The following is an 18,579-nucleotide window of genomic DNA, read 5'->3' as shown; positions in this document are numbered from 1 at the left end:
TAGTTTTATACTGAAAAAAAATTATATACCTATTAATATCATTATATACATCAATATACCTATTAAGTATCTTCATGGGATTTAACTTAATACAAAAATAAGCATTTTGATAAATATTGAGGTTTTTTTATTTTCTAAAATTTTTCATAAAAGTAAAGTTTTTATTCCTGTGATTTTGTAGTTATTCATTAAGATCACTCACACGAGACTGTGATAATGTTTTAAAAATAATTCTATACCAAATCGTATCAATTCAATATCTATTTCTTTACCCTATTTATTTTAGTGACTTAAAACAAAATAAACATAATATAGAAACAATAACTGTCATTGATGTTTATTTAATTCATTTATATAGTTAATGGGTAGTTTCAAGTAAAATGTCTTTATGTATTTATTTTTGTGACAAATGAAAATTAGTTTTTAGCATAAAAATTCAAATTATTTTAAAGTGAAGTTTAGAGGGTACACATCAACCTAGATAGTATTTCATTTACCTATTGAATGTAGAATAATGTAGTACAAATAATTATTTATATAAAAATAACTCAACACATACAAAGTATAAGAAGTATATTATTTTCAAATATATGAATGCACATTGTTTATATATTTAACTAGTACGTCCATAAATTGCGCTTTGGATGACATTACATATTAACTTACATACAATAAAACGCTTCACAAAAGTGTTAAAATTACAGAACTGATAAAAATATTACATTATTCTTGTGTAGTACTAAACACGAGATGACATTAATCAGACTTTTGTTTTTTTTTTTATTACATTTTTTTATTTTACTAATTTCGGATATCGTGTGCAACAGTTCATTAATTATTCAAAGTTAAATACTTTTTCACAATATTTACCCAACATTAACAAGACATAATGTCAAAAATCAACTATCATAACAATGTTAAAAAAGTATTGTTTTTAGTATGATTGTGAACACGCTTCAAAAGAGGTTGAAAGCCTGAAACAAACAATTAAAAGTTATTAACTATTGTTGAATAAATTAAATTTGAAGTAACCTGAAGTACTTCAAAATTGAAGTAGTTTCAGTTATTGTCAGATAATGTGATTATTGCTTTAAGTAGATATTTTTACAATTTTCTGAAAACTACACTCATAACCAAGTTTCCGAGGGGAGTTAAGTTAGGACGGGAATAATTTTTTATTGACTTAATTATAAACAGAAGGAACTACTTTGGACAAAATAAGACTTTTAATATTTTTTTATCAAGTTACAACCAAGCTTAATTAACATGAAAATACAGCACACAATATGCTTACCTTCTTTAACTTTGTTGTCTAACATTTTGACAATTAAGTTGAACCGATCCACTTTGGTCATGGCTGTTAAATATTCAACAATAAGATCTAATTCTTTTTCAGGATCAAACTTTTGACGTAAAGTTTCTAAGAATTTCGACATGATATCTTCATCTAAATTTGTACTTATAACTAATAGAATTAAAAAAAATTAAATTTTTTATTTATTAAAGTATAAAGCATCGTAAGATTATCAAATATCTATTTCATTCTGTATACAAACCCTTAGGTAAGTCCTTTGGTCTTATACTCCGTAGCAGTTTATTATAAAGTTCATAGTTATTTTTTTGACTGACAGTTTTCCAGCTCTGCAGGAATTCGTGAACACTAGATACAGGTCTCATTTTGAAAACATCTACGTCGCAATGTTTGCAAGACGATTTATCGCCGCTTCCGTTCATCATCTTACTATGATGAACCGTCTAAAAGCCATGAATACAAAACATAAATACCCGTAGATTAAACATAATTTACCCTATTGTAACAAGTTACCGTTGAATTGGAATGACCGTTCATTTCGGCTGAACATACTTCAGTGACAGTCATTCTTTTCGGTACTTTGGTTTCTTGAACTGACGACTTAGATTCGGACGACAATTCAGCTACAGCACTTTGTGTCAACAGCTGCCATCGCTTCCGTTGTTGTTCGATTTTATATCGACCCCACTTTTTTTTCCGTTGCTTCCACTCGTGCCAAGGACAGAGATGGCAAACACATTCTGTTAAACAGCCCATTGGATCAGCTTCGTACAGGTACTCGGTTTGTTCTTTGTTTAACTCCGGAAGTTCCATATAGGACACACAAAAAGGATCTTCTATGTCCCATACGCTTTCATCATAATGTCTAGTTATTTCGCGTACCCTTTTTAAAATAATACATCGTATTAAAAGGGTTGAACATTTTTATTATGGGTAGTAAAATAATTTTCCAATTGGCTCTTCAAATCAATTAAATTTTCATTTGTTTTAGCTTACCTAATTAAATTTTTTTTAGGAATGTTTGATATTATATTCCGTAATTCTTTCACAAATTGCTGTGCTTTAAAATTGTTACAATCATATTTTAAAGTAGTTTCAAAAGACCTCAAAGCCTAAAAAAAAAAGAAATATTATACTCATATAGGTACATTTTCGTTTGTAATACTAATGAAAAATAATAATAAGTACTAACTAAACAATACATAGATGTGGCTTTTAAACAAGATCCTCTACGAAAATGGGCCTTAACATTTTTTGGATCCCTTTCAATCACTTCTCTCAGATCGTCCAATGCTAGTTCATACCGTTCTAACTTAATGTCTATAAAATAATATACATATATACATAATATAAATATACAACAAATACAATGGTTAATATTTTTTCAATGAAGCGTAAGTTATTTTTAAAATAGAATAATATTTATTATGTATTGGGTGCATAAGCGAAAGACTAATTTATGTAGAAACATACATGACATTGCTCTATTATTTCTCGCTTCGGGTGTTGGATAAATATTGATACTAGTGTTGTAATAACGCAGTGCTTCATTGTAATCATTAGCATTGAAAAACTCATTTCCCAATTCTTTTTCTCTCAAAGCCTGATCTTGAGATTTTATAGCACTATCTAAAAAAAAAATTAACGAGTCGAGGATGAACGAAAAATAATATGTAAGCTTGAACATAATCTGTAAAATCTTAATTTAATAATAACACTTACCTTTAAAAACGGATGGTACCATTGATTTTATCGACTTGACTCTATCCTGAAAATCGGACCTATCGCCACCGCCAAGTGATAATGTTTTTGATGCAATTTTTCTATTTCGTTGAGTTTGCAATTTTTCAACTTTTTCCTTATTGTCCATTTTCATAATTTCAACATCGGGGTCGTATTTATCCCAATTTTTGTAGTTTGTACTCAATGATTGTTGAAGTGCATTTGTTTTTTTTGGCACATTTAACTCGTGTACAGCCTAAAGCAATAATTTTTTATTGTACATAAAAACTTGTGTATAATAAATTATATCGTTGTTCCTAACAATAAAGTAATAAATATCAAACTAATACTGCATATAAACTAATAATTGCATCATTAGGTCTCTATAATGAGACAAAAGCTTATGAATAGTTTTTATGTGACCTAATATGATATTGTTTAAATGCAGAATTGTATTTACTAATTTATATCATACATTTTCACTGTTAAACATTGTGGTAAAATCAATAGATCTTCGAACTGGAATCTCATCATGCCCGTTTGTAAGAGCAACAGATTTTTGATCATTAGGAGGTGGTCCTTTTTTTTCATCATTTGATTTTATCCAGTCCTAAAAAAAAAATGTATTTATAAAGTTTATCCTACCAAGGTTTTATACAATTTTTTTTATGTATACATAGTTATATAAGTTTAAAAAACTCACTTTTATAGAACTAAATACATCATCGTATTCTTCATGATCAAGATCAGATGATTTTTGTGCATAGCTTAGTCTACGGCTTAAAATTGAGGCATCTGGTTTTATCTGGCGTAAGCGATTTTCAGTTGCTACTAACAATTGTGGATACGATCCTTCTTCTCCAGACCTAAAATAAAAATTTTAAATTAAACATAATTTATATTCCTTCCTAATTTTTTTTTTTTTTTTTAGCTTAAGTACATTAATTATAAATTTATACATTTTATATTAGATTATCAAACAAACTTATGTTGTTGATATAGTTATTTCAAATTTACTAAGCTCATACCTGTTAGGTCTATATGTTTAAAAGAATATTTAAATAGTTGGATTGTCTAGGGAAAAATATGATTGACAAGAAAAGTATTTGAAAATTATAGGGTATAACACAAAAGTGTGTTTTACTATAACTGGATAAATCATCAAGATTTTTGTTTTAATATTTTGAATTAGCACTTACAATTTATTTAAACAAAATTATACATATCTATATATATATATTTTTTTTTTGAAAATAAACATGTCCAGTAATTAAAAGCGATTTTGGCTCTAGACACAATTTAAAAAAAACACACGTTACATAATCAATATTGTTTACACATAAAAGTTATTAAATCAAATCTTCATTGAAAATCAAAGTAAATAATAATTATGTACAATATACATAAAACTGATAGGGAATAATCAGCCATGATTATAAAATTAATGTGTTCTTCATTCGAAAACGTAAACATACCTAATTATACGATATGACATTTTTTTTATAGCGGATGAGTTTTAAAATTTTGGCCCTACATTTTTGAAACGAGTAGGTAGGTACAACATTTTAGCTGAACAATAAAGTATGTCGTTGTCACTAAAGTAAACAACTGATAAAATATTATGTTGGGTACATTTTGATCCACTTACTCTAATATTTGAATAATGTGTTTCAATTCCTTTGGATCATCACAGCTGCTTACATAATCGAAATCTATATGGTTCAAGGGAATACCGTATTTGACGAGTAGCGTGCGATCCGAATTGACGGCAGTTTGGTACATTTTTTTTTTATTGTTTTGTTTTAAGTTCCAACATTACATTCAATAGAATGGTTCAGAACGTAAAAAAAAAAAAAATCACAACAACAAAAACTTTTTTCGGACACACCGCACGGATTTCGTTTAGGGAACATTGACTGGGAACACCGAAATTAATAATATTTACAAATACATGTTTGTCGAAGGGTTATGAAAAGTTGGTTCCATAGTAACAATTTTTTAAAGAAAAAACGTGAAACTATGGAGAAAGACTTTGTAGAAACATATGATTAAAAAAATCAATTTGATAAGAACTACATTGATAACGACGTGAAGACGCCATCTTGCCGAAAGACAGCACAACAATAATCCGTAATACAATACAGTATTTATATATAATATATACTATATATTATACAATAATGGTCAACATACGTGAATAAGTCTTACGGGCTACTGCATAATATTTTTACATCGCATTGTGATTGTACAGTATTTTTTATTAAGAACCAAGGTAGGTTATAACAAGTAAATAGTAAATACCTTGCTAGAAACATGTGTACTTACACGATAATAAGTACACAATTATATTCAGAGCTTGGCAAAATGTATCAAATTATAAATCTCGACCTATTGAATTGATCCAAATGATGCTATACTGTCATAATTACAACACTTATAATAAGGTCCAACTGTCCAACCACAAAATAATATATTCATCAAATTAGTTGTTGGTCCTTTATGGCACAAATATAAGGGCCATAGACTCGCAAAAATTATTGGCCATTTTCACCCATGCCCAAGTCAATAAAAAAATAATAAAGTACGGTAGGTACATCGCGTATATGATACATATTACCGATTTTTTTTGTACATCAGTTAATTATTTAACCACGTTTTGCCAACAATTGTCAATGTTTGAGCGATTCTTCGTTTAAATATAAAATAAACAATGCTTTTAAGAAGCCAATACCGTGTCGCAGATTATATTCTTTACATGGTAGCAATTTTTTTCCGAAATGATATCACACCTAGTATAATTATGTACCCACTACTACCGAGTTATATTCATTTTCTTTCTAAAAAACGAAAGAAAGTGAAGCGCAACAAAAGATGTTTTTCATTATTAGGCAATGTTTGTGTAAATATTAATAACGGTAATAATCGCAAAACACAATAGGTATTTTTTATTATTAGATAAATAACAAAACCTACATACATTTTGCTAGTTATCTAATAATAAAAAATTATGCTTGTACGTAAAATAATTAAATTAAAAAAAAAACCAACAAAATTCGTCATTCACAAAACACGTTGGTAAATGTATAGGATATATTTATATAATAATAATTAAAATGTTACATATATATTATTAAAAACTATAGTTGTTTCAGTAAAATTAAAAATGAGTGTAGGTACAGTGATAATTATAATTAATGGTAACACTATGTGAACAATGATAATTAAAAGGTCCAATTTGCTGCCTAATGAAAGTATAAAAGTAAAACTAGGTGGGTATATAAGAACTACAATAACCTCACACGAAACGCTTAAAATATTGAAGTTTAAACACAACGCAGGTAAAATCTAATAAATAGGATTAACTTTTTCGTATACATTTATAATATTTTGTGACTAAAAAAAAATATACATAAGAATGTAAGTTTTCCTATAAACTAAACGCTAATTAACAATACGGTTTTAAATACCGGCCACGTGAATGACAGCGTATTTTCCAATCTTTAACCAATCCGGATCGGTTTCAGAAATACGTTCGGCCAAGCCTTCGGGTAGTCCACAAGTGATATCCGACTTAAGTGTTCTCAACGCTATCAGTTTCGAAGGTTGGAAACTACCAATGGCCTGTGAAAACGGCACGGTAGGCTCCCAGAAAACGTCGCCGACCAATTTCCTGTAGTTGAGATCTCCTTTGGAAATTATCAAAACCGACTGGGACAACTTGTCGTACAATTGGGGATCCAGGCTTTTGATTTGGTCAAAGGTAAACGGCAACGTCCAAAATTGTTCGCTTTCAAACGTCCAGAGTCCTACGGGCATATGAAAAAAAAACCATCAATATCTAAATCATACATTTTATACATGAACGCATAAAACATATTGCAACAGTAACTAAGTACACAAAATAAGTTGTGATTGAAAAGTAAGCGTATTTCGGTGAGATTTCAACAGGGGGAAATGCTGGGAGGGTGGGGGTGTTTAGGCCTCCAAACTCCTTCTAGGCCTGCTAAAACCGTGCCGATGGGACTTATGAGACAAAAATAATTTTTTTGTGCGTTATTCCAAACTTTTACAAACCTGACTGCATGTAGCTTTCCCATCTCTTGCCCAATAGTCTCAGGTTTTCCGTATGGGCCTGGTTCGCCACGAAATCTATGGTAGCAACGAAATCGCGGAGTGTTACGTCGGACACGAACCATGGTATGGACTTGCCATGAAACCGTACAATGTTGACAAGTTTGTAAGTCATTAGCCAATCTGCCATACACAGATCGGTGAACAGCTCGTAGCCGGCGTTATCCAGTATAATATCTGAAGAGAAAAAATGCGAAATATATCATTATAGTTCCCAAGGTCTTAAGGGTTTCTAATTATATTTCTAGCAAATATATGATTATAATCATCGATTAAATATATTTGTATCGACGTTAGTACCTAAAATTTTATCGCCCTGGCCGTTGGTCACCAACTTGCAAAGGTAGTCAACTATCTTTGGCGATTCGTCAACTAGCATTAGTTCTTGCAACGATTCCACCATTTTCAACGGACTCTCGGTCTGAGCGATCGCGTCGCCGCCGGTCTGCGACAAATCGCAGCGATTACCCCACAAAGAGCACTTTAGGATTTTTGGTAGGTCTTCTCGTAGGTGGTGATTTTGCACGCCCGTCCGTTGGAAGTAGTCCATTAAGAAGTTGCCCAAGAACCCCATGGCATCCTCGCAAGATACCAGAGATTTCATTTTTTGCTCGTAAAAAGGATCGTAGTCTTTCAGATACGCGCTAAATCGAACAAGAATAACAGGTCATTTTACGCGTCACAGAAATATTGCAATCGTAACATTAAGACATCACAAATTCTTCGTTAATAAATTCTACTATCCATTACCAAAAATCTTGAATTCAATTTTCCTGCACATGTTACAAATACATTTTGTTTTGGACGAATTTAGACATTACATAGTACAGAGTGGTGTTTTAAAATAGTGCTGCTCGACATCACTTATTAAAATTAAACGTGCATAATGATTGACAATAACTAGGATTATCCGATTATGTAGTACGTTTTGTTTAATGTTTGATTATGGCTTCACTTAAAATTATAGCCTAGTTAGTAATTACAATACTAACCCAGCTGGACTTAAACTTTATGAAGGATATAACAATACCTAGTTTCGAAAGCTTCGAATAAACGACGATGCACGTAACACTCGGCGTACAGCCAGAAGGTATACAGCCAAGTCGGTCGCTTTCCATCTTTGTCGGTATAATCCTCGAGAACTTGATTCCAAATCTTGACGTCCACATTATCGGATTCCAATTTTCTAAACGGTTTGTTGCTCAAGATTTCCGATCTTAAACTGTCCAATTTCAACAGTACTGAATTGATATCGCTTTCGGCTTCCTGTAAATTTGAGTAAACGTTTTAAATTAAGAAATATGCACGTGGTGGTACCGTTCGGGTTGACCAATAAAGGCCAAGTAGGGGGTTACTGTAAGCGAATGCAAAGGCAAATTGGTTCATATAAAATAAGCAATAGCCAATAACTGTTACACATTACATTGTCATTAGATATAACAAATACAAAATTAGTAATAATGACATTTACATTTGACCCTATCTAAAAAATGATGTACAACTAAACCTCCCGTTAATAAAATAAAATAAATTTGATTATAGGTATGCAATTACAAATTAGTTAATTTGTATGATTAAGTTTAAACAGTACAAAATGCAAAAGTTATATCTATAATTATTTTATTTCATAATTATTAAGATTATATAATAAATTTAAAGGGAGAAAGCTTGATAAAGTAAGATAAAACAGCAAACGTTGTACAATTTATAATAATAAAGATGACATGGTCATGCCAGTAATGAGCGAGTATATATAACAATACGCAAAACTTTTAAGTGAACAATATACATGTTAACAAAAAAAAAACTGTTGGTCCTTGGGACAAATTACTTTTTTTAATACGCCTATTGTGTATTTAACTTAATAAAACACAATATGTTCATTAGTAACCAAGTAAACTACACGTTGATTTTCATTGCCAATATTTAACCAAATTTTAACATTGGCGACAAATTATGTAAGTGTAGCTGCATCGCAGGTTTTTTAACTGTACATAATTAGCACTGTTTTTTTATCTGAACACGTTTTCTGATTATGCCGTGAGTATGTCTCCACGTTGGTCATGGATTAGGTTCAAATATTTAAAAATTAAATTGAGCAAAATATGTATATAGGGTATCCCACGCTGTTTTAACAATATTTTACGTATTATAGTGTAGATAGTGTAGACGAGATATGAAATAATTATGGAAGATTAGGTAACAAGCGGAACTTTTCAGAAAACCATTAATGAGAATCTTCTAACTAACATACCAATAATTCATCACCTCTGCTAAATCTTTGAGGAAGTTTAAACACACCCAAAGCTGGTGTTTTTCAAAATTCTTGAAAAATATTATACTTACTACAGAACGTTATTTACACAAATTGTTCCTCGTGCAATTATCTACGAGTTTGCTTTTTAACTTACACTAACTATCTCAAGTACTAGATTGATAAACATGGCTATCATTGATATATTTATTGGAATTAACGTACATCTTTTGTAGGTGGTATTGACACCAAGTTAAATTTCTTCATAGCACTTTTAGTAAAATACGAAAAACGGAAGGTGTTCAATGATTCCTCTTTTTCTGGGGCTCCATAAATTGCTAGCAAGTATTTTTAAATTCCACACTGCCAACTTCTTGTTGCGATTTAGTACTTAAGATATTTAGTGATTTCTAAACTTTAAAACTAATTAGGGTTTGATTTTAATTTTAATAAATTAGATAAATATATTTTTTTAACATTATACTTTTCAAAATCAATTTTTTCACACCTCATTTAGATGTTTTGTTGTTATCTTATGTTTAAAGAATCCAACGACAAACTAGCATAGTTAAAATGTTTAACGATATAACAATGTAATACGATAATATAATGATAAATGTTCTGATAAAAATAATTACTGATGAACAACCGTGGTTTTATAATTATTGATATAATTATTTTTCAAGTTATAAATAATGCTATTGGAAAAATGCGATCGAGTCCACGTCCAGTAAACCCCATTTAAATACAATAATTATTCAAAAGTAAAGAGTGATCAGTAAAAATTTTTAATTAATTAATTTTTGTTTAATATACAAAGTAAGACCGTAAGCGAACAACTTTGAATTCCGAAAGTCTTTAAAATGATATAAATCACCCCTAAAAATTCTTCCATAGATAATAATTAATATAATTTATTTTAAATTAATAAATAAATAAATATACATCTATGCGCGCAACATCGTATTATGTCCTTTTTTTATTTTCCTCGATATAAAAAAAAAGTTTGACTAGATATTAAAAAAAAATTGTAAATATTATGCAGACCTTAAGTCCAAAAGAGAAAAAAGAAAAAGTGTCCACCCCTAAGTTGGTATATATATATATATGTTAACTTCTGTTAAGTGTTTTTCTCAATTTCGAAGACGAAGTATTGGTGTTTTTTAGAATGTTGGATGTATGTGTGATTTACAAAGTATAAATATGCGGTCCCGGGGAAATAGTAAATATGAAGTCAAACCGCAACCTCACGCGCCAAAATATTATTGCTTCTAGATATTCGGCCACGACTCTGGTCTAAAAGCTATAAATTAATCAAGTAGGTATAATCATTAGATTTAATGCTGATAATTTGAAAAATTGTTTAATATGAGTTAATTAAGTAATCGTGTTTTTAAATAATAAAGGTCGAGGTGTAAAGTATAAAAATTAAGTAATGTATATTTATTATTCAATGTTAATAGGTAGATGCTATTTTATTTATTTATCTCTTTTCACAACTTTAATTTCGTTTCAATCCAAAGTGAGATTCCGATAAAGCACGTGTTCGTTCATGCCTAACATGTGGACCATGCTTCATGACATGTGTTTTAAGCACGTTAAAAACCATATGACTATAACTTGGAAAGCTTGTATTTAGTAGTTAATTGAAAAATATAACATTTCATAATATAGATAAAAATGTACACATGTTTAAAGTGATTGCTAAAGTATAAACGGTTAAGGTCCATAAGTCAACAAAATTAAATATTTGAAAAAATATATTAGATGATGGGCACCTAATAACAAATAATGCGCTTTGCTCTAATTTCTAAAGGTGTTTCTTGTCGGATATTGATTTATAAACCTAAAATTAAAATTATGATAATAATCTATTAAACGGATTCGATATTTATTCAGTGTTTAGAGACAATTCTAGATATTATATAATACAATTTAGTTAAACCCCTATAAGATATTTTTTCTGGTAAGCTAAGATTTAGTTACCACTGTGGTTATCATTTGTATTATTACAAATTAACAATACTATTAACGAATCTAATCCTGATATGCTTACGATAAGTTTAAGCACCATAAAAGATTATGTACATTTTTAAGTATCCGTAGATATATATGTTTTCTTTTTATTTACTTCCCATCGAAATAAAATGTACTATAAGAATTTAGAGCAGTAGCCAGTAACCGCGAAACATATTAAGCAAAAAAAACATATTAATTGTCTATAATTTTTGAATAGGTATCGGGTGATTAATTTGTGGAACGCAGTAGTTCAAGGTTCAATTATTCAGAATTACCATAATAAAAATAATAAGTACCCAACTATTTATAATTAATCAATTATCAAAAGCGTAGTCCATATTTGTTTACACTTTAGCATGCATAACACAATAAGTCATTTTATCACCACTACTATATTATGTACTAATTATATCAAGTATAAAATATATTACCGGTCCATATTTTTGTAAAATTGAATTTTTATTCGCCACTAAGTAGCCTCCGGTTTTAGAAATGTTAAACGGCGTTAATTTTGACAACACCGGAAAAGCGAAACTCCTGTTATCGTGCCCAAAAACATACAAGGTGTCAATCAAGATTTAATTATATAAAAAATATTTAGATAATAAAAAAATGTATAAACAATTGCGGTTAATACCTTAAATATTTCGCGACCAAAGGTTTGTTCCTTGGTGGACTTTCGTCAATGCAAAGATTCACCAATTCGTTTTCAATAGTCATTTTCTAAAAACAAAATAAATATAATAATATTATACATCAGTTTCTCTAAAATTTTGTGTATACCTAAATAATTATACAATTTTATTTTATCGTGTTGCCTGTATATTTAGTCTCAAAGTAGTAGATATAATATTTTAATAGGTACATATAATCAGTGAGCATTGTGTTAAAATCATATTCACGTATTGTATAATATTTTATACGATTAAACTTTTAAGTGCACATGATAAATCATAAATTCATAAGTGAAATTTAAGCTTCGGATAAAGATCAAATCCATAAATATGAAGAAATAATGTTTACCAACTATAAATAACTCTATGTGCAACCTTGGGCACTTCTTGTAAAGTCAATTTTATTCTTGAAATTAATAATTAATCATTTTATTTAGTAAAATAATTATTTGCTTCGTGCACAATACCTTTTTCTTTGTACGAACTAAAATTGGACATAAATATTGAAAGATACGCTATACCAAAGGGTATTTCAATTGAATACACAAACTGAGCATTTACCTACAAAAATAACACACTCATTTGCGATACATAGGCATATATCATTCGATTTTTATTAAACGACTTTATTAATTAAACAACAAAATTATAAATTATGGTGTAATGTCACATTTATTTTACACAATACGATTAGACTATTAGGTACTAATAAAACAATTTTAGCAGCTAAGTTAATTATACAATTATTGGTATAGTAATAGTTCATTGGCATTTCTATCGTCAGATATACTGTTTATAAATGGTTAATAGAATCTGCCATTCGTAAAATACACCAATAATTGTTCTATGTCAACTCAATTCATTTTGGTTTAAACTCGATGGAAATCTGGCACAATAAACACAACACCCTGAATGATTTCATCAGTGAAATTTGTCCTTCGAAAATAAAGCTAGTAAATTACTCACAATTTCGTTAGTATACACTTGTATAAGAATATGGTAATTAAAAACGTTAGACGAGAAGAAGCAATACTAATGAATTGGTGAATTTGTAAAGCTTCGACATCTCATTTAATTATAGCAGAATGTTGTCTATTAAATTTACCAGTTTTTTAATATAGTTTCAGTTATAAAAAGTATTTTTTTCTTACTGGGTTTACATTTTAATTTCCTGGCGGGAAATGTATTATTTTTTTAATTAATTCAACAATTTTATATTTTTATTGATAATTACAGTAAAACATAGAGATTAGGTTATATTAAAAATTATTGATATTTATGTTGTAATAAGGTAACTATTATTTAATCTGATATAACTCATGTTATTTAAGAACTATTATTATCAATTTTTAGTCGATGGTAAATAAATAAATAATTATAAATAATTGATCGGTGGTAAAATGAACCTATATACCTTTTACTTTCTTTACTTGTAATAAACGGAATATTCGAATAGATAGGCAGCATATTATAACATATGATGTGAGTTTTAGGTTGTGAATATAAATATATATACTTAAATAATTTTTACTAGTGTTATTTAATATTTTTAATCCGTTTCATGTAAGGTTTTACTATTTGCTTATAAATCTCAGGTTAAAACTACAAGTGTTTACTCGACACTGTCAATCACCAAAACATATTTATTCATACCACATGTCACATACATATACAGACTATACTTAGTTAAATATTATTAATTATTATATACATCATAACACTGTTATATTTACTAACACTACCTACATAATAATCCAGAGATTACGTTACGACGAACGAAAACAACGAATTTTATTAATTCAATAAAAATTTAAAATACTTATATTGTCTAATAAACATTCTTTAAACATTTTTTACAATTAAAAATTCGTATACTATAGAATATTTTTCTGGACATAGTCGTGTTGATTTATAGTAATCATATGCTTAAAAATAAAAACCGACACTCAATAAGTGTATATACGATATACACATTATATATATATATAATTTTTTTTTAGTAATTTAAATTTTAAATGCGAGTAAACAATAAAAAAACAAGGACTTTACATAAAAAAATGATAGAAATAAATTATTTTATAATTATCTAATATATATTAACGTATCATGTTAGAATAAACTTGGAAAAAAGACTTAAGAAGTTAAATTCCACTGTTACAAAATTAACTAATTGTAAAATCTCTGATAGTGTAGGTATCTACCTACTACATAATATATATATATATATATAATGAAAGATAAAAGTGCAAAAATAGGTATACCATTGTCAGAAACTCATCATTGTTTCTATCACGTGTAAACAGACTGATAATGATGTAAACAAAACCACTATACAATATGTTGCATAACGATCGTTCACTGTCTATAGTCTATCTATACCATTAATTGATGTTTGTGTTTTTCAATTCTGTTTTTTTTAAACTAACATAGCATACCTAATATTTATTATTAATGCAAAACAAAACAAACTGTGAGCTTGAAAATGTTACCGCCTGTATACGGTATACGTACCCGTAATATACTATTTTCAATAATTCGAAAATAATTTAATAACGTTTTTATATATATATTTTTTTGCTATTTTGTGACACCAGTTTCTAAATAAACTTTAAAATTTAAATATGTATTTGACGTTTTTAAAAAAATAATATTAAATATATGGAACAAATTTTGTTTTCAATTAAATAAAGTTAATATTTTATATAGCCATAAAGTCATATAGTTGTTACTTAAAAGAAAACCTGAATTAAAATAATAGCCTTCTTTAATTACAAAGTTATAAAAACAGCAACAACGTCATTTAAGACACACTGTATACCTATTGTTAACATATAGAATTATCATATAGTAAATATATCAAATATTTTAAATTTGTGTACAATATTACTTTCGATTAGTATCTACTTGATTCTAGGTACCACCAAAATAATAATGTAATATTTTACATTAAATTAAAAATAATTATTATCACTACAAAGTGTAAGTATACAATAATAATGCAGTCAATGTATGATGTAAAGTTCACTGGCCACCTGATATAAACATCTTGCAGCGTAACAAGATTGCATAAAACAATTCATAGAAAAATTAGTACCTAATATAAAAGACAATAGTAACTATGAATCTAAGTATAATATGCTCACACATTAAAAATACAATTTAAAAAAAAAAAAAATCTTAAATAATATTTAACCGCTAAAAATTACTGAATTCAAAATAGTCATATTATTTAACTTTTCTGACCTAAAAAACTGTATATTTATTTGTATTTAACAGTCAAATAAATAGTAAGACATGGTTCAAAAAACAAACATTTTTTAATATTAATACAAATAAAAATACTGATATATTGTACATAATTATTTTAATGTGATTTTACTAAACACTGAATTAAATTAAGTAAGTTAATTATTTTATTTATTTAAAAAAAATGTTATTTTAGAATTTAAATTCTATTAAATTGTACATAATATATTTAAAAGGGAAAACTAAATATTAATATTTTATTGTTTTTTTAAACAATCGATATGTTTTTATTGTAGCTATGTGTACCCGTTCTAGAAACTTCTAGAAGTTTCAAATATTCTAAAACTATATTGAGTATACATTATTAATTAATCTAGCAACTCCATCAAAAGTTCCCACGAAATATTACAAAATGTCAAGAATTTTTAGAAATATCTATTTCTACATAAATGTATTATTCTTAATCAAATAACTTCTAGTTTTTTATTTATTAACCCTTCACTGCACAATGTTCCATATATGGAACAATTGTAATTATTGTTTATATCTGCTCATGCTATACATCATTGATGCACAATGTTCCATATTTGGTACAATTCTTTAATTAGCGTTTTCCATGAAATAAAAACTAAAAAAAAATTTTTTTTTTTTTTTAAGTAGTATTAAGTACATTTATAGCATATGATTTAAAAAAATTCATGCAGTGAAGGGTTAAATTGATAAACGTTATTTTTAAATGTATTACAATATGAAAAATAAATCGTACATTTAAAAAAATTGTAACACTAAATTTATTGGTTGTGTTAAAATGTACTTACGATTTTTTGTATGGTTAATTTTTGAATATTTATGTAGCGTCTACTCCCAACGATGAGCGGAACTTGTATGTTAACTGTTTGGCTATTGCGATCTATATTTATATGATCATTTGAAAATTAAAAAGGGGAATTTACTTGAAAACTTCTCTCTAGTTATTGTCCAACCGGGTTTTAGCAGTGTGACCACGGATGGATGTTAAAATACCGATTCGACACCGTTTGCAGTTTGCGCAACCATGAAAATGTGGTCGCATTTTGAGGTTATCTCGTATCTCTTATCACGTAAACAACTACAACGTTCGTGTACGGCGTATCTCCCAAGTCCCAACCTCCACTACGTTGTTGGATTCTTTTCTCTTTCGGTAAGTGCATGTTTTTCGATTTTCATCCGTTTCCATCGCGAAATTGGAGCTTTATATTTGTATTATTCTTATTTGTACGTGATCTGTATGCTACTTGATTGTTATTTAATTTATCAAGTCGAGGGACATTTAAATAAAAATAATTGATTTTAACTGTATTTAATTTTTTAAATGTCTTCGATTATCTCGTAATATTTGAAGGGAAACGTATTAACTGGTATTTGATTGTTTTTCTAGGATAGAGTAATTTAACATATATACAAGATGGCTCCGAGTGGTAATAATATGATCCCTAACGGGCATTTCCACAAAGATTGGCAGCGTTACATTAAGACCTGGTTCAATCAACCTGCTCGTAAATACAGGCGCCATCAAAAGCGTATCAAGAAAGCCAAAGAGTTGGCACCTAAACCAGCAGCAGGTCCTTTGCGTCCTGTCGTTCACTGTCCAACGCTCAGATATCACACCAAAGTCCGTGCTGGCCGTGGATTCACGCTCCAAGAGCTCAAGGTATGAATTAATGATGATAACCATTATCAATTAGTTGTACTACGGTTTAACTTTCTTTAGGGAGCTGGACTAAATAAAAATTTTGCTCGTACTATCGGTATTGCAGTGGATGCAAGACGTAGAAACAAGAGCGTAGAGTCCTTACAAGTAAACATTGAACGTTTGAAGGAATACCGTTCCAAATTGATTCTGTTCCCATTGAAGAGTAAAACGAACAAGATCAAGAAGGGTGAAGCGACGGTATGTAGTTAATTTTCTAAATTGAAATTGGAATAATAATGTAATTGCATTAATATTGCATCTTATTTTTAGGAAGAAGAACGCAAAACCGCTACACAATTGAAGGGAACTATATTGCCAATCAAACAGTTTGTCAGCACAGAACCTGAAGCACGAGCAATCACCGCTGAAGAAAAGAAATTCAATGCTTACAACGCTATTTGTCAAGTAAGAATTCATCAATTTCTGTTTTAGTAACGCACATTTTTAAAATCCACATTTGATATTTCATCTATAAATGTGCGAGTCATAGGTGTGCAAAATCAATCTACGGTTTCTCCTTGGTCATTATTTCTTTTTAACTTAAAAAATAATTCAATGAGAAATTAACAAACTATTCTCGTCAATAGTCTTTGATAAGTTAAAATAATTGGTTAAAATCCATATGAAGTACAATCCTTAAGGGTACCTCTAAAAGTCTTAATGGCTTTCTAAATTAGTGGCGCTCGAATCAATTGTACAAAATTAAATTCATAGTTGAGAAAAGTATTTTTATTTTATTTTTAATACTAGTCTTAAACTATACATTTAAAAATTTTTCAAATAAATGATTTAACGAATGCTACTGTTATTAGTATAAATAAGTTAGTAAAAAAAAAAAAATTGTTAATAGTATTGGATAGTAAGTCAAAAGAATACTGTTTTGACGATCGAGTTTATTCAATCTGTGTAGTTGAATTAAATGATTGGCGATAATATTATAATTTTTAAAATTGAATATACTTGTTAAATTTGTTTAATAGCTTAACATGTATATTTAACTAAACTAAAAAAGTTATTCAATATAATTTATCATTCTTTTGATTACGCTTTTGTCATCAGAATAATTAATATCACTTGCAGCATTTTTCTAAGTTAAATTTGAATCAAAATAAATGTAAATTTCAAACAAATTCAACAATTGTGAATTTTTAGCCGTATCCTAGCTTTCATTTGAAATGAATAAAGAAATTTAAATTAAGTTACTAGTTTAACTAAGTATTAGAAAACATAATATAGGAAACTTTAATTAATATTAAGTTAGTACATTTTTTTAAAGTTTAATTGATTTTTTTTTTATGTAGGCAAGAATTGAAGCTAAATTAGTTGGTATCAAAGAAAAGAAGGCAAAGGAAGCTGCTGAAAATCCCGAAGCTGCGAAAAAAGCAGCTGCTGATAAAAAAGGAAAAGGCAAGAAGAAGAAGTAAACTGTATATTTTGTTGTTTTGACTTTTTTTAAATTAAATAAAAAAATCAGTCGAAAACTTGACAA

General features: G+C 28.4%; 3 protein-coding genes across 4 annotated transcripts; 1 reads left to right on the top strand and 2 right to left on the bottom strand.

Moving 5' to 3' along the window:
- Window positions 1–599: 599 nt before the first annotated feature.
- LOC126841081 (RNA polymerase II-associated protein 3-like) lies at window positions 600–5,070 on the bottom strand. Its single transcript, XM_050577335.1, has 11 exons — window positions 4,683–5,070; window positions 3,738–3,900; window positions 3,510–3,644; window positions 3,035–3,290; window positions 2,786–2,941; window positions 2,505–2,632; window positions 2,309–2,424; window positions 1,826–2,195; window positions 1,557–1,755; window positions 1,295–1,465; window positions 600–974 (listed from the first exon to the last, which is right to left on the bottom strand). The coding sequence occupies exons 1-11, from the start codon at window positions 4,814–4,816 to the stop codon at window positions 907–909; spliced, it is 1,896 nt and encodes a 631-aa protein (XP_050433292.1). The 5' UTR covers window positions 4,817–5,070; the 3' UTR covers window positions 600–906.
- Window positions 5,071–6,086: 1,016 nt separating this feature from the next.
- Window positions 6,087–16,305, bottom strand: LOC126841083 (damage-control phosphatase ARMT1-like). Its single transcript, XM_050577337.1, has 7 exons — window positions 16,177–16,305; window positions 12,076–12,161; window positions 11,870–11,975; window positions 8,196–8,431; window positions 7,466–7,809; window positions 7,109–7,342; window positions 6,087–6,840 (listed from the first exon to the last, which is right to left on the bottom strand). Exons 2-7 carry the CDS (start codon window positions 12,156–12,158, stop codon window positions 6,494–6,496), a joined length of 1,350 nt encoding a protein of 449 aa, XP_050433294.1. The 5' UTR covers window positions 12,159–12,161; window positions 16,177–16,305; the 3' UTR covers window positions 6,087–6,493.
- Window positions 16,306–16,411: 106 nt separating this feature from the next.
- On the top strand, window positions 16,412–18,579 carry LOC126841086 (60S ribosomal protein L13). Of its 2 annotated transcripts, none has more exons than XM_050577341.1 (5): window positions 16,412–16,538; window positions 16,776–17,048; window positions 17,109–17,288; window positions 17,361–17,495; window positions 18,392–18,579. In XM_050577341.1, exons 2-5 carry the CDS (start codon window positions 16,803–16,805, stop codon window positions 18,512–18,514), a joined length of 684 nt encoding a protein of 227 aa, XP_050433298.1. In that variant the 5' UTR covers window positions 16,412–16,538; window positions 16,776–16,802; the 3' UTR covers window positions 18,515–18,579. The 2 variants fall into 2 exon arrangements, with proteins under 2 accessions (XP_050433298.1, XP_050433299.1); XM_050577342.1 differs by having other exon boundaries at window positions 16,490–16,612.

The sequence above is a fragment of the Adelges cooleyi genome, unplaced genomic scaffold, assembly GCF_023614345.1.
Source record: "Adelges cooleyi isolate 19-005CV unplaced genomic scaffold, UGA_ACOO_1.1 ACOO_flye_CR_arks_rails_tigmint_CR_PRNA_376, whole genome shotgun sequence".
Lineage (NCBI taxonomy): Eukaryota > Metazoa > Arthropoda > Insecta > Hemiptera > Adelgidae > Adelges > Adelges cooleyi.
The sequence above is the reverse complement of the archived record's forward strand: the minus strand, read 5'-3'. Positions and strand labels throughout refer to the sequence as shown.